General features: G+C 53.3%; 1 protein-coding gene across 2 annotated transcripts in view; it reads right to left on the bottom strand.

Moving 5' to 3' along the window:
* The window catches only part of Tbc1d16 (TBC1 domain family member 16), an 83,823-nt gene that overhangs the window by 54,770 nt on the left and 12,786 nt on the right, over positions 1-16,267 (bottom strand). For both annotated transcript variants that reach the window (XM_075989921.1, XM_075989923.1), the window contains exons 2-3: positions 10,980-11,215; positions 9,062-9,656 (exon numbers count right to left, since the gene is read on the bottom strand). In XM_075989921.1, the coding sequence (XP_075846036.1) occupies positions 9,062-9,656; positions 10,980-11,157 (773 nt within the window). In that variant the 5' untranslated portion in view covers positions 11,158-11,215. The remainder of the gene's footprint in view (positions 1-9,061; positions 9,657-10,979; positions 11,216-16,267) is intronic.

Raw genomic sequence — 16,267 nt, 5'->3', positions numbered from 1 at the left:
CCTCATGGAGGGATCCCTTATTGCTTGCTCAGGATGCTTTGTCTTTTTTGCTTTTTTTCCCAACAGGGAATCTCGTGGGCCTGTTCTGTGGTGGGAGGGTAAATCCAACTCCAGAGCCTACTCCTTCCCCCACAGGACTGTCCTGTCTAGACATGTGTCTAGTCACACATGTGACCCTTAGGATTTAAATCTGATAAACATTAGTAAAATGAAAAGTTCCGGTTGGAGACCACTGGGTTGCATGATGTTAGGGCAGGCGCCTCGAAGGCCAAGCTCATTCTTATCCCTGAGGCAGCAACAAGGGGATACACGGGGTGTTCAAGACCCTACAGACAGGAGCTAGAGAGGGTCTCAGCCGTGAAGGGCACTTACTGCTCTTCCAAAGGACCCAAGTTTGGTTTCCAGCACCCACACCAGGCAGTTCATAACCACCTGTAACTCTCACACCCTCTTCTGGTCTCCAAGGGCACCGACATGCCCATAGCAAGCAAACACACACACACACACACACACACACACACACACACACACACACACACACACCACCAAGGTCCTACAGACAAGCCAAGTGTGATGACAAACCCCTGTAATCCCAGTACATGAAGGAGAGACGAGAGGAACAGAGGTTCAAGGTCACAGATCCTCTATGCATCCTGGCCAGCCAGGACAAATGAATTCAGAAAAACAAAACAAAAAGAAATGAGGAGTTGAGAACCTGAGTTTGATGCCCGGCGCCCATTTAAGAAGCTGGGAACCTGAATCTCAGCCCTGAGAAGGGCAGGGCAGGAGGATCCTGGGGCTTGCTGGTCAGTCTGGCTAAATGAGATAGTTGCCAGTTCAGCGAGAGGTGGTGGGCTGGAGAGATGGCTCAGCGGTTAAGAGCACTGGCTGCTCTTCCAGAGGACCTGGGTTCAATTCACAGCACCCACACAGTGGCTCACACCATCTATAATGGGATCTGGTGCCCTCTTCTGGCCTGCAAGTCTACGTTAAAAAAAATCTAAAAAGATGCAAAACTATTAAAAATCTGAGGTGGCCCCTCCCCTCCACCTGAACACGCATGTGTACCCCACATAGGTGCTCCCGCACACAACTATCCTACCAATGAATAGCCTACACAGGAAGCAATTTATGAAGTCTCCTAAAAAAAAATTAAAACCCCTCCTATAAGCCCCATCCAGGGGCGAAGTGTCTTCCACCTGCTTGTAGCTGGGGCTTCAGCAGGAGTGAGCGGAGAGCAAGTATCCCAGTCGGAAGGAGCCAGACCACAAGACGGGGAGGCTGCTTGGGCTGGAAATGCCCAGAAGCATCAGAGAGAAGGGTGGGGGACTGGGGGACCACACCACCGCCCCCTGCCCAGGCTGTTTACTAACACTCTACCCTCTGAGCCTGAGACAGGCTTCCCGGGGCCTCGGTCAGCCAGCAGAACCACGGGAAAAGGCTGCAGCCCTGCAGGGGACTCAAGGACTGAGGCCACCACATCCGCCTCTCACCTAATCACCAATCTTCACTGAGGCCAGAACCCTGGGAACATGTATCAAGAGTAGCAGGAGGACCTGTTGAGAGGGAACGAGGCCGTCATTATCCTTAGAGATAAGATTCAGATGGGATCCTTGGAACTCATTAGTGTCCGGTCACACTGTTGCAAGGCTGGGCTGGTTTCAGATTTTATTTTTACATATGTGTTTTGCCTGTATGTATGTATTTGCACCACATGCATGCCTGGTGCCCTGGAACTGGGGTGTTGGATGGTTGTGAGCCACCACTGTGCGCGGTGGGAACTGAACACTGTTCCTCTGAGAGAGCGCTCTTAACTGCTGAACTGCGTCCAGCCCATGGGCTTTCTGTTGTTTTGAAACAAGGTCTCACTATGTAGCTCTGGTTTTCCCGGAACTCTATGTGGATCAGGCTGGCCTCTGAGCTCATGGAGACCTGCCTACTGCATCTCCAAGGACTGTCAGCTTAGGGCCACCTACTTTTTAAAAATTAAGGTCTTTTTCTAAGATTAATATAATCACAAAATAGGTGAGTAAAAATAAAAACTGCCTCATAACTGCCCTGCACCCACACAATGGCTTATCTTTGGCTACCCAACACGGTAGCCACCGGCCAGAGGTGCCGTTTCTATCAATAGTACTCAGTGCATAATGGCTGAAGTGCTCAGCTGGTAGAGGGCGTGTCTAATACGCAGGAAGCCCTGGGTTCCACCCCCAACACTGAACACACTAGATACACCTGTACTCCCAGGAGGCTGAAGCAGGAGGTTCATGACTTCTAGGTCATCCTTGACTCGTGAGTTCTAAGCTAGTCTGGGCTACATGAGACCTGACTCTAAATAAATGAACAGATAGGAGTTCTTGATTGAATGTGCCCTGTTTCAGGGGTTCACACGTTTGTGGTCTGAAAGCCTATGATGTTGGACCGCACTGATCTGGACTGTTCTCCTCTGCAGCTGGAGTCCTGGAGACATACTGACAGCCTCACTTATGTCTCAGCCCTTCCCACAGTTCAGCCTGGTGTGTCCGAGTGCACACGGCATGTTTGCTTGCACACGTATGTGGGAGTCAGGGGTCATCCTTGGGTGTCATGTGTATGACTGTTCTACCTGAATGTCTGTGTACCACTTGAGTATCTGGTACCCATGGGGGTCAGAAGAGTTCACCGCGTCCCCTGAAACTGGAGTTACAGAGGGTCGTGAACCGCTGTGGATGCTGAGAACTGGACCCCAGGTCTCCAAAAAAGCAATCAACCCGCGCTCTTAATTGCTGAGCTGCTGCGGCAGCACCTTGCTTTTGCTGTTCCTTTTGGTGGGTTAGTTGGTTTTGATTTGGTTTTATTTTTACTTACTTACTTACTTTGGTTTTCTGAGACAGGGTTTCTCTGTGTAATAGCCCTAGCTGTTCTGGAACTAGCTTTTGTAGATCAAGCTGGTCTTGAACTCACAGAGATTCTCTTGCCTCTGCCTCCTGAGTGCTGGGTTGTGCACCACCACGGCCCGGCTTTGATTTGGTTTTAGACAGGGTCTCTGGTTGGCCCCTGACCCCAGGAATCCTCCTGTCTCTGCCTTGTAAGTGCTGGGATCATAGGCACATGCCCTCACATGGCTCTGTATATGGTGCCACGGCTGAGCTTGGGCCCCCATGTTTGTGACTGACTGATCATCACCCCCGTCCCACCCCACTTTTGAGCTGTTAGGAATTTCTACACAGCATCACAGGTCTTCCCAAGGTGGTTGTTTCTTTTGCCTCATGCTGCAGGCCTTGGAGAGGGGAGGGGGTGTCAGAGACCCCGTGGGCAGGCAGACAGTCAGGGGCACTCTCTGGTACGGTCAGCCAATAGTCCTGCCCTAGCCAGAATCTAAGGCCCAGCTGTTTGTTCCTTCTCTCTGGCGGGTATGTGGGTCCTTTCCTTGTTCCCTTAGACATCTGTGTGGCACTTTCTTCTTTCTGAAACTTGGGTTATTACTTAGGACACTTTCCACACAGGGCATTTGGACCAGGACAAAACAAGCTGAGTGTCTGTGGGTAATCTTTATTCCCAGTGTAACGCCAGCTCACACGAGCTAGCCACACGCTCACACAAGCTAGCCACACGCTCACACGAGCTAGCCACATTCTCGCAAGAGCTAGCCACACGCTCACACAAACTAGCCACACGCTCACACGAGCTAGCCACACGCTCACACGAGCTAGCCACACGCTCACACGAGCTAGCCACACGCTCACACGAGCTAGCCACACGCTCACACGAGCTAGCCACATGCTCACAAGAGCTAGCCAAATGCTCACACAAACTAGCCACACACTCACACGAGCTAGCCACACGCTCACACGAGCTAGCCACACGCTCACACGAGCTAGCCACACGCTCACACGAGCTAGCCACACGCTCACACGAGCTAGCCACACGCTCACACGAGCTAGCCACACGCTCACACGAGCTAGCCACACACACGAGCTAGCCACATATTTACACGAGCTAGCCACACGTACGAACTAGCCACACGCTCACACGAGCTAGCCACACGCTCACACGAGTCAGTCACATGCTTGTACCAGCTGGCTCTTCAGGGGGGACACATTCCTCTAGGGAGTAAAAGAGGTGACATGATGCCCACCGACTATGGTGTCAGCTTCCACACCCCAGGGCTGAGGCTGTGTTTCTTGACACCTTGGAAGGGACAGGAGGGTAAAGGGAGGCCAAGGCCGCCAGAACCCACGCCCTGTGAGCCAAGTCCCAGGCATCCACTCTCAAGGTCTTGAATCAACAGGCCATGGGTACCAGGCTGTCACCGTGACCTGGGAGGGGAGTCGGAGAGAGAACACCAAGCTTTGTACACGGCTGGGTTTTCTGAGAAACGGACCCTACCTGGCTGTATGTCAGAGGCAGAAGATAAATGTAGACAGCCAAAGGACCCTGGCCTGCTTTTAGCCACTCGGGCCTCCTGTGAACTTCCCACCAAGTAGTGGAGAGGGACGCGATTCTGCCATGTCTGTCTTTCTCCTGGCCCATCCCCTGCCAGCCACTCTGCCTGCACATGTTGTTCTTCAGTTCTGCCACTAGAGGGCACCCATGAGCCAGATGCTCTGCCCTGCCCTGTCCTGGTCTGGCCTCCCTGGGACTCAATTCCCAGGATTCCAGGAGTAGGACAAGTGGGTGCACTCAGATCCTCAGAGCTGAGTCCCTGCCTGGTACCCTGTGCTCTGGATCTCATCCCCAACACTCTCTCTGCCCAGCACACAGGACCCACTCTCCCCTTGGGCCCCTCCACTGTCAAGGTTCTCCGAGCTGCTGCCAAAATAGAACGATGACCTGGACGCCCAGGCCTGTCACCCCAGCCACGCGGGAGCTGAGGCAAGGGGACAGAAATTAAAGGCTTGCCTGAACTACAGTGTGAGTCCAAAGTCAGGCTGGACCACTTAACAAGAGTCTGTCTGAAAGAGTAAAAGGGATCTGAGTTCAATCCTCAGCGCTGCAGAAAAGTGACCCAGGGGCTGGGGATGTAGCTCAGATGACAGAGGGCTTGCCTAGCATGCACGAAGCCCTGGACTGGATCCTGACACAGAATAAACCCCGTGTGGTCAGCACACCTCCGTAATCCCAGCATCCGGAAGGCGAGAGGATCAGAAGCCAAGGTTATCCTTAGCTACATAGCGAGTTCAAGGCCAGCCTGGGCTATATGAGACTCTGTCTCAATAAACAAAACTTGATGTTCAGACGCTCCCCCATAGACCCAGGGATACTATTTAAACAAATAGTCTGTGTGAGACCAGAGCATTCGTGGACCCCTGAGGTGGGCAGGCTTGTCTTCAGGAGACCCCTGAGGTGGGCAGGCTTGTCTTCAGGGGACTCCCGGGCTGGGCAGGCTTGCCCTCAGTGTTCACAAAACCCATCATAGGAAGCAACATGGCATAGGACACAAGGAATAAAACAAACCAGGCTGGGAAACACAGATCCCAGGGCCCAACCCCTTCCAGAATCTACTTCTACTGAAACGAAGCCTCCCATCATGCTCAGCAAGGGCTCATAGGTTGGGGTTTGGAAGCCACATCTTCAGCTGTGCTGTGCTGCAGAGAAGCCTTGAAAAGGTGGGACCTAGCATACAGCCATAAGGGCACGGGGGTATAGCTTCAGAAAGAATTGTCATAGTTCTCTTGGGACCAGTGAAGGGTGTGTAATGAAAAGGTCAGCCAGCCCCTCCCTGTGATCTGGCCTCCCATCTTTAAGGGGGGACTTTAGTATCACAAGACACAGCCACCAAGGGCCTCACTGGAGACCAGAGAGGGACTGCAGCGCCTCCAGCAGGCCTGGGCTTTCCACCTCTCCATGGTGACTTACACATACCTCTTACTTGTGCATCTGAAATCTTGCAGCCATCTCTCCAGCCCATTTTTAATGTACGTGTCTATTCGCATTTAAAATAAACGAGAGAGGGGCTGGAGAGATGGCTCAGAGGTTAAGAGCACTGGTTACTTCTCCAGAGGTCCTGAGTTCAATCCCCAGCAACCATAGGGTGACTCACAACCATCTGTAATGAGATCTGGTGCCCTCTTCTGGCCTGCAGGAATACATGCAGACAGAACACTGTATACATAATAAATAAATAAAATTTAATGAAAAAAATGAGAGAGAGAGCAAGAGGGACAGAGTGTACATGCTACACATGTATGTTCGAGAGAAGAACTGGGAGAGTTCTCTCCTTCCAGCACTTAGGTTCTGGAGACTGAGCTCAGATCCTCAGGCTTGTCAGCAAAAGCCTGCACCTGCACGCCCAGTCTTCCTTTCTCCATGAGCACTCAGCCTCGGGCATTCTGTCACAGCAACACGCACTGGACCGACATGCACTGACATAGCACAATGGGCAAGCGTTGTGAACGTGCTGGGCACCACAGCAGACACCCAGGAGACAAGCAGTATGGAGACAGCGGCCTCAAGCTACGGCACAGCTTGCATCATGAGGAGAGGCAGGGAAGAGGAGCACCCATAGCCAGCCTCTGCAGGAGGACAGCACCCAGGCCAGGCTCCCAGGTCATGTACCCCAGCCTTGTCCTTCACACCCACCAGCCCTGGGGTGGGGTGGGAGGCTCCGAGCTGCATCTCACCCCCACGAGGCAGCTACACTTCTGATGCACAAGACCCCACGGCCAGGAGTAAAACAAGCGTCAGACACTGACTGTGGGTTCTGAAGTTACTGCCCACCGCCAGCCAAGGACCGGGCATCCAGCCTGAGGGTGCAATCCAGGCTCCAGGGGAAGATAGAGAAGAGAAAGCTAAAGGTGCCCACCTGTGGGGAATGGAGGTGGTCCCTCAAAAGCCAGATGCAAGGGCACCCTGGAACTGAGGATCACAGCGGTCAGGAGTAGGGAAGGGGGTAAGCTTGGGGACACAAGAACCCAGAATTCTGAGGGCCAGTGCACTTGAGGACTCCAGTAAAGTCATGAAGTGCATATTATGGTCTGCACCTTACAATGGGGAAGCAGGGGCTCCCGGAAGATAAGCTTGCCTCAGATTCATGCCAAGCAGAAAGCCATGGCTCAGTGGCAGACTATGCATGCCTGGATCCCAGATCCTCCAGGATGGGACGGCTGGACAGAGGGTCTGCCATCTTCAGCCACAAACTGTAGGCTACGGATAAGGCACGGCCGCCTCACTCTATCTCAGCTTGGCACTGGGTGTAGCAACACTGGAAAGTCCCCCTGCACTGCTGCTGTGGCACCACAAGGGGGCGCTCCCAAGCCTGCCCAACCCAGGGATTCTGAGAGTTTCTTGGTCAAGTCCTGATTCAGTGAACCTCAGCAGGCCTGGACTGCCCATTACGGCTGACTGACTGATTCTTTCTATCTGAATTCTCAAATACCAAGATAAGCGTTATTCATCACTCTTAGGCTTTAGTGGACCATGTCTTACTGAGGTAAAGTCAAAGCAAAATCCCTCTGACTCCTAACTGCTCTCCTCTGCCCTCTGCTGGCTGGATCATCACAGCATCTGGCCAGCCCTGGTTCTGCCTGCATGGGTTCTAGTCCACTTGGCTGGTGACCGCCAGGAAGCCACTGACCCCTGAGCCTCCCTCCCGTCCCCAAACACAGGGGACAGCACCAGGACCTATCACAGAGCACAGGCATGCATAATCCAGAGCCAACAGACCCCAGTGCGCTATCACTACAGAACTCATGGCCACCACAATCCCCGCCGCTCGTGAGTCAGTAATTAACCACACACTCTCTGGCTAGCCCGGCCCTCACCACCATCATTAATTATCCTCATTTTATCCAAATCTACCGAGCTGAGGACCATGTCTGGGATTCAGAAGACCCTGCTGTCAGACTTGTTCATCCTTGGGTTTGTGCAGTTACAATGTACACTCACGGAGCTCTGGGGTCCTGTTCTGTAACAATTCGCTCTGAGATTGAAACATTCCACCCTGCAGGAAGCTCCTGAAGAAACGAAGATGAACAACTCAAAATAGCTCCAGGAAGTCCCTGAAACTGAGCAGACTCACTAGGCCCCACCCTGCCAGAGTAAACAACAAAAGCTGAGAATCCCTTAGAGACTGGGCAAAGCTGCAAAGAAGACTCCCAGGCCAGACCAGACGCCTGGAAGAAGCAAAAACAGCCAAGCCGCCCGGAAGAGGTTCAGATCAACTGAGGCACCTGGATAGAACACTCTCCAACCTCAGGAGCTGCCTGCAGGTCCCCAGCTTTGTGAGCTGTCACCATGCCGACGTGGCTTTGGTGATGCCGCTGTCTTTGGGTCGTTTCTGCTCCTGTAAATAACCTCAACAGAATGCACTGGTTCACCAGTGTGGACTCTGGTAGTATCCGTACTTCGGTCTGTTGTGGGTTTCCTATCTGGGGTGAGCAAGTGTGCTGTGTCTCCCCAGGAAAAGGACTGTCACATACCAGGACCCAAGAACCCTGAAGACACTGGGTGGCATAGTGACAGCCCTCCTTGGTCAGGGATATTAGCGTGGGCTCCAAGGCCAGAGGAACCCCTGCAAGGCGAGCCAGTCCTATTCCGGACTCCTGAAAATATAGCATATGCCATCTAGTGCGGGCTCCCCAGCTCCCCATGGGCCGTCAGCAGGAGTAAATGCGACCGTCCTTTGTCAAACACCCAGGGCTGTTTCTACCTCTGCACCTGGCAATAGGGAGGAACCTCTGTGGGGCAGGCGACCTATCAGGTAGGCGCCGGACAGTGCAGACAGAAGGGGCCAGGCAATGGCATGAACTCACTCACAGCACCACCCAGGCTCACCAGCAGGAGTGTGCCAGGGGGTTGAGACACCAAACACACTCCCGGCATGTGAACAGGAAAGTCCAAAGATCCCGAGAGTGGGACCTTGGTCAGTGGAGACTGTGGAAGAGGAGGGGGTCGGGAGCATGAGGACTGGGTCGGGAGCATGAGGACTGGGTAAGATGAACACAGACACACTGTATCTTTCTCAGTCACCAGGACTGGCGCTAAACCTGAGCCAGGACCTCATGGGCCAGGCAGGTGGAGTGAGAAAGCAACTACTTCCTGCAACCCAGGTCAGGTCTCCGCCTCTGTATCAGGAACTCACCTGCCCTCGCTCTCAAGGAATGCAGAGCTGTTCCCCTCCGCAAGGGCTGCACTGATGGGGGAGAGGCAGAAAGGTGAGGAGAAGGCGTCAGAGTCAGAGTCGAAGGAGCTATCCCTGCTCACGCCATCAGCTGACAACTCCAAGGAGCCCTCTTCCTCCACAGCCTCAGGCCGTGCCTCCCGGCCATCCTCTGTCCCATCCTGTGAGCTGACAGTAGACAGGATCCCAGAGTCGCTGTGGACAGGTTGTGAAGTGGGCAGGGGCCCATCCAGCTCCGGACCCTGCACCAGCTTCTCCCCATCCTCAGATGTAGGGCTGACATGCACAGTTCCCTGGGTGCTCTGGACCACCAGGATGTCCTCATCCTTGGGGGTCAGCAGAGGCCTTGGCTCTGTGGGAGAGGGCTGGTAGGGGGCTCCCAGGCTCGTGGTGCGCCGACGCTGAGGGCGCGGTGCCTTGCGCACAGGGGAGCTCTCGGGAGTGATGTAGCGTAGGGCCTCCTCGTCTTGCTTCTGGATGCGAGAGTTGGGGACCCATGCCAAGATGAGGGTAGCCCCCAGCAGCTCATCCTTCTCCATGTACAGGCACAGGTACCCTGTGGGGGGTTAGTTGCAGGGCTGTCAGTCAGGGGCTGGGCAGGTGGCATGCTAGCTATGTGTTCAGCTCTAAGAAGAGGGAGGCAGATGGACGACCCAGTCTTCCATCACCACAAGAACAGATCCAAGGTGGGCACATGGGCCCCCTTAGTCATGGCATTCCTTGTTTGTCTTTTTTTTTTTTTTTTTTTTTTTTTTGGTATTTCGAGACAGGGTTTCTCTGTGGTTTTGGAGCCTGTCCTGGAACTAGCTCTTGTAGACCAGGCTGGTCTCAAACTTTACTGTCGTTTTTGGGGAAAGAATCTGTCTGTTCATCAGTACCAAGCCCCGGGAAGGGGGAGTGGCACCTCCCAACACAGCCCTGACTGTTCAGAGGTACCCCAGTTCCTGGGCTATGACACACCATCCCAGGCTTCCCCGATTCTGTGATTCAAAACCCTTTAGGCAACAGCCAACAGTAACCACATATATCCCCAGGGGCTCGAATTCCAGCCAAATCTCCTTGGCATGCTTCTATGTTTGGCAGAGGCTGGGAAAATCAACCAGCTGTTCATAACAGTCCCACGATGGGGAGGCTGTTCCCACACCCTTGTGACAAGCCTTAAGGATAAAGATTTTAGAGAACCTAAAACATCCTTGACCTTCCATCAAAACATCACAATTAGAGCACAGGATCTCCCAAGGTAGCTGTGTTCCTTATAGCGATTGTTTTAGACTCTCGACTGAGTGGGCCCTGCAGCCCCTGATCTCGGCCCAGAACCCCAACCATGCTTCACATGTGAGGCTCCTGTCCCCAGCCTGTAGGATGGGGTCTAGTCCCCATGGGCCAGCCAGGACCTCACCAGAGAGACGCCCGCATGCACTCTCCCAGGAGGGGCCTCATCCACCCGGCACGACTCATTCTCCTCACGCTTAAGCCCGTTGGAAATGCCTTTGCTCAGCTTCCACTCTGTTTTGTGTTTTTTTTTTTTTTTGGTTTTTCGAGACAGGGTCCACTCTGTTTTGCAAACTACTCTGAAGTTGCTTTCTCTAAGCCACAGATCCCAAAGTGTCCTGAAGGTGGCGGTGGGGACCTGTGCCTCCCAGAACACTGACCGCAGAGAAGGATCCATTCCTGGAGACCAAAAACATCCCAAGAATGACCACAGATGACACACACGTCCAACACAGAGTCTAGGGAGTTTCCCTTCCTGCTCTCCAGAGTGTTGGTCCCTGATGCCTCAAACTGCAGAGCCCAGGGGAGGGCAAACAAAAAAGTGTGAATCCTTGAGGAGATCCAGCCAGTCCCTCAGGCCTCGGTCCTCCCCTCCCTGCCTTCTCACCTGGGTGGTGCTCCCCAGGACCCTGCAGCCCCTCGGGTGCATGCACGCAGACATTGTTCTTGGAGTAGATGATCTCTCCATCCAGGATGGAGGGGGACCCGCCACTGCCCCCTGTGGTGAGGGTCAGGAGGTCCGAGGCCTTGGAGGAGGCCCTGCGAAGGAGGCGGCCCAGAGACATGGCCGAGCGCACGTTTCCATCCTCCGTGCGCTTTGGCCCAGGCAGGGCGTGTCAAGACCTGCAGGGGAGAAGAGAGGAGATGTATCAGAGATCACAGTCATGGACGTGTGCTGCCCGGTGCCCTCAGAGCCCAGCTGGCATAGAGCATGTGAGGCCATGCTGCGCAGCCTCCCTAGGCTCAACCCACAACAGACCACGGGCATCTGTGCACGCAGTTTTGAGCCTTACATTTCCACATGACTTAGAGAGCGCTGCACCAGTGCCAGGCTTGGCTGCCAATGGCCCTCAATTGCTTCTGAGAACCAAAGGGAGGAGGGGAGAAAGGAGGAGGGGTAAGAAGAGAAAGGAAGAGGAGACAGAGAAGGAGGAAGAAGAGGGAGAAGAGGAGGAGGAAGAAAAGAAGGGTACCGTTTCTCTGGCCCAGAAACTACGCAAGCCACATAAACAATGTAATGCTTTCTAGTAGCCATGTTTGACAAGAGGGAAAACTATTGAAATTAATTTTAATAAGCCGCTAAATCACAGATATTTTTTAACATCATTAAGATGAAAAAATGAGTAACGAGACATTTTACATTCAGACCTTGTGGGTCTGGTGTCCTGCTGCAACAGCCCCTGCCTGCCTCCTGGGGTGCCCAGGGCTGCCGGTTGTGGCCATGACCTCCAGGGGCTGCAGAGGCATGTACAGACTCCTCCTGGCCCTTTCAACCCCGACACTACTCAGGGAGCTGCATCAGCCCCAGACTTGGCTGCCAAGAGCACTCAGCTGCTTCCGAAAACCAAAAACATCCTCACGTGACACTGTTTAGCTACACTGAGGATAATCAAAAGAATGTGCTGGAAGCTTGGGAGGAGATTCCAAAAGCCAGGCTGTGGGCGTGCGGTGCATCCTCCTGCTGCTCGCCAAACAAGAGCGCAGGATCCCGACAATCAGAGCAGCACGGGAGGAGGAAGCCCAGACCGCAGGGAGGCCTTCCTTCCCCTGTGCCCACTCCTGCTGGGAGGGCTGGGCCGGCGGGGTGTGCAGGCAACCTCCCTCCCCGTGTTCCTAGAGGCCTGGCTGCTTCTGAACAAGCCAGGGCAAATCTGCTCCCCATTAGCCAGGGCCATTTACTCTGGTAAGACAATTCTTATTTTCAAAACGTATTTGCTTTTTGCCTCTTTCCCCTAAATTAAACCCGCTGTCTGGTGTCTGTTTTCCATCACACTGAACGGAGGGACCCTCAGTCTGTCTTCGACTTTAAAACTCTTTGTCTCACTGGGCGTGGTAACATCTGCCTGTAGTTTCCGACTCTGGAAGACTGAGGTAGGATGATTATAAGTTCGAGACCAGCCTGAGCTATGGACTACCACCTTGTCAAGGTGATGGTGGGGCAACTCAAAGGCTCAGCAGGTAAAGGCACTTGCTGCCAGCCTGATGACCTAAGTTTGATCACTATGACCCACACAATAGAGGAGTGACTCCCAAAAGCATACCCAACCATCGTGTACGTACACACACATAGTGTAATAAAGCTTTTCATAAAATGTCTGGGATAGGGTGTCTCAGTGGTAGAACACTTGTCTGGCAAATACAGATCCTACATGGATCTCCAGCACTGGGGAAGAAAAAAAAGTCTAAGAAAAGTTATGATGAGCCAGGGGTGTGGCTCAGTTGGTAGATGGGGCGTGGCTCAATTGGTAGACGGGGGCGTGGCTCAGCTGGTAGATGGGGCGTGGCTCAATTGGTCGACGGGGGGCGTGGCTCAGCTGGTAGATGGGGGGATGGGGGGAGTGGGGATGTGTGGCTCAGTTGGTAGATGAGTGCCTGCCTAACATGCAGAAAGCCCTGGGCTCCATCCCAAGTGTTGCATAAACCCTTGTGTGGTGATGCATGCCTGCAATCCCAGCAATCACTTGGAAAGTGGAGGCAGAAAAATCTGAAGTTCAAGACCATCCTCAGCTACATGGTGAGTTTAAGGTTATATGAAACCCTGTCTCCAAAAAGGGGAATGAGGAAGAGGAGGAAGGAGGGAAGGAGAAAGTAAGTTATGGAAGATATATGAAGAACACACTGCCCTAAATAACACGATCCAAGATATATTTGCATCTTCTATGTCCAGTCTAAAATTACAGCGGTTTAAAAATGTAAAAACCCACCCACTGGGACATTATCTTTCTTTAGGTTACATTACAAACACACTTCCCTGGTGTCGGAGATTGAACACATTTTCCGGGGCTCATGTGTTGTCCTAACTCCCAGCTCAGATCGATGTTATCCAACAGGAACTCAAGCTGACCCACCTTCATAGCTATGTGACTTGAAGAAGGCCACCTACAGGCCTGGGAGATGGGCCAAGGGGTCATTTCCCTCTCAGCCTAGGAAGGAACGAACTTCCTTGGCCTTGTGCTTCTAGCTTCCAAAGGTATGAAAGAATAAATGCTTCCTGTCCAAGGGAGGGCCCTGTGGTAGTTTGAATGTAACTGGCCCCCCGTAAGGAGATACGGCTTTGTTGGAGTAGATGTGGACTTGGTGGAGGAAGTGTGTCACTGTGGGGGTGAGCTCTGAGGTCTCCTCTGCTCAAGCTCCACTTAGTGTGACACTCAGTTCACTTCCTGTTGCTTGCTGATGGAGACACAGCACTGTAGTTCCCTCTCCAGCACCGTGTCTGCCTGCATGCCCTGTGGCACCATGGTGACAATGGACAGAACCTCTGAAACTGTAAGCCACCCCATTAAATGATTTCCTTTATAAGGGTTGCCATGGTCACGGTGTCTCTTCACAGCAATAGAAACACTAAGACAGACACATTCTGCGTTTACATCTATGGCAGCCTGGGACTATTAACACAATTAGAAATGGAAAATGCCAAGCTCTGCCTTGTGTGTGCTGCTGGGATCACACCCAGGGCCCCATGTGTGCTGCTGGGATCATACCCAGGGCCCCATGTGTGCTGCTGGGATCACACCCAGGGCCCCATGTGTGCTGCTGGGATCACACCCAGGGCCCCATGTGTGCTGCTGGGGATCATACCCAGGGCCCCATGTGTGCTGCTGGGATCATACCCAGGGCCCCATGTGTGCTGCTGGGGATCATACCCAGGGCCCCATGTGTGCTGCTGGGATCATACTCAGGGCCCCATGTGTGCTGCTGGGGATCATACCCAGGGCCCCATGTGTGCTGCTGGGATCATGCTCCGGGCCTCATGCACACAGAGCACAAGTCTGTCATGTATCTGCTATCTCCAGCCTTTGTGTCCAGGCCAGGCTGTCATTGAACTCAAGATCCTCTGGCCTCAGTGTGCTGGCTAGCTTTTGTTACCTTCACACAACCTTGAGTCAACTGAGAAGAAAGAACTTCAACTGAGAAAATGCCTCCATCAGACTGACCTGTAGGCATGCCTGTGGGAGTTTTTTTTTTTTTTTTGATTAATGATTAATGTATGAGGGCCCAGCCCACTTTGGGCGGTGCCATCCCAGGCAGATGGCCTTGGGCTGTGTTAAGAAAACAAACTGAGCCAGTCAGAAGCCAGTAAGCAGCTTGCTCCACGGCTTCCAGGTTCCTGTTTTGAGTTGCTGCCCTGACTTTGACTGCGATGTAGAAGTGGAAATAAACCTTTTCTCCACTAGACGCTTTTTTAAAAAATATTTTTTATGGTTTATTTAATGTACACTGGTGTGAAGGTGTCAGATCCCCTGCAATTGGATCTTCAGACAGTTGTGAGCTGCCATGTGGGTGCTGGGAATTGAACCCAGGTCCTTTGGAAGAGCAGTCAGTGCTCTTAACCACCGAGCCACCTCTCCAGCCCCCATAGACACTTTTGATCCTGGTCTGTCACAGCAACAGAAAGCTAACTAGGACGCTTGCCCCACCTCCCCCTTCCATCCCCCTACCCCTCTGCCCCCCAATCCGTGCCAGAACGGCAGGCGTGCATCACCACGCCCTGCAGTTGCATTTACCTACTTTGGAGGACCTGAGGCTCCCATTTCCCAGGATTCCTCTGACTTCCTTTCTCCCTCCCAGAACTCTTCTCAAGCCACAAATCCACTACATGGTTTTTCTTTTATCCTGCTTTTCTTATGGCTTTGATTTTTCAGGAAACCACCATTGCTATCTCAGAAAGCCTGCCGTGGTGTGGGCGGGCGTCTACCTGGGAGAGCCTGGGAGATGACTGGCAGCCAGTCCACAGTCAGCACCTAGACCGGTTTTATTACTGTATGTGCTTTTATCGGTAACTGATGAAAGCAGGAAAAGCAACAATAATAAATTCATTTTGCTGGGATGCTCGGGACCCTTAGCTGTGGCTGGAGGCCTACGTGTTCACCCTCCACGCAGACACATCCATGCCGCACACCTGAGGAACATGTGTGTGCACTCACACACAAGGATCCATGCATCTCACTACCAGCATGCTCCGAGGGTGCAGGTCACCATGGGCGCAGTCCAGTGAGAAGCAGGGGGCCAGGGACCCCTAATTCCTCCATGCTGTCACCATCACCCTATGGACAGCACCAGGAACGAAGCGCATGACAACAGACAGCCCAACCTCCAATGACAAGCAGCAGGACTCGGTTAGGGACCGTTGCCAAGACCCCAGATGTTCTCACCAGGCACTGGCTGACGTGGCATCTGGGCCTTCACCTCTGGTGCCTGGCAGTTCTGAGCCCACGAAACCATAGCTTGTTTCTGAGGTGTAAACCTCCAGCAAGTAGCCTTCCAGAGGCACACGGTGCCTGTGACCTCACTGGGAACCTGGTCAGGCATGTGCCCTGCTTTTGCGACTGTGAGAGATGACTGAGTTCCATCTCAGGTCTCTTCCCTGTCCAGCCAAGGGCCAGAGCTGCCCGCAGGCCCAGGGATGGGGAGGGCTGAGGTGGGGCTTGCTCCCTAGCTCTCATGAGCGTCCCTCCCCAACTCCCAGCTCACACTACAGCTCCCTGCTCCATAATGGCTGCCACACCCGCCACCTTGTGGTGAGGAGAGCAAGTGGGATGCACGCCAGCCAGCAGAGCCTGGGTCCCGATGCGGGTGCTGGCTCTATTGACAATGGCTTCCTGTTCAGGTCCCATAACCCATCCTGAGTCCCAGCTGGGGAAAACTAATAGCAGGATGGGAAAGACTCCCAGAACC

Source organism: Microtus pennsylvanicus, chromosome 11 (assembly GCF_037038515.1).
Source record: "Microtus pennsylvanicus isolate mMicPen1 chromosome 11, mMicPen1.hap1, whole genome shotgun sequence".
In the NCBI taxonomy this organism is placed as follows: Eukaryota; Metazoa; Chordata; class Mammalia; order Rodentia; family Cricetidae; genus Microtus; species Microtus pennsylvanicus.
This window is presented reverse-complemented; position numbering and strand designations above follow the sequence as displayed.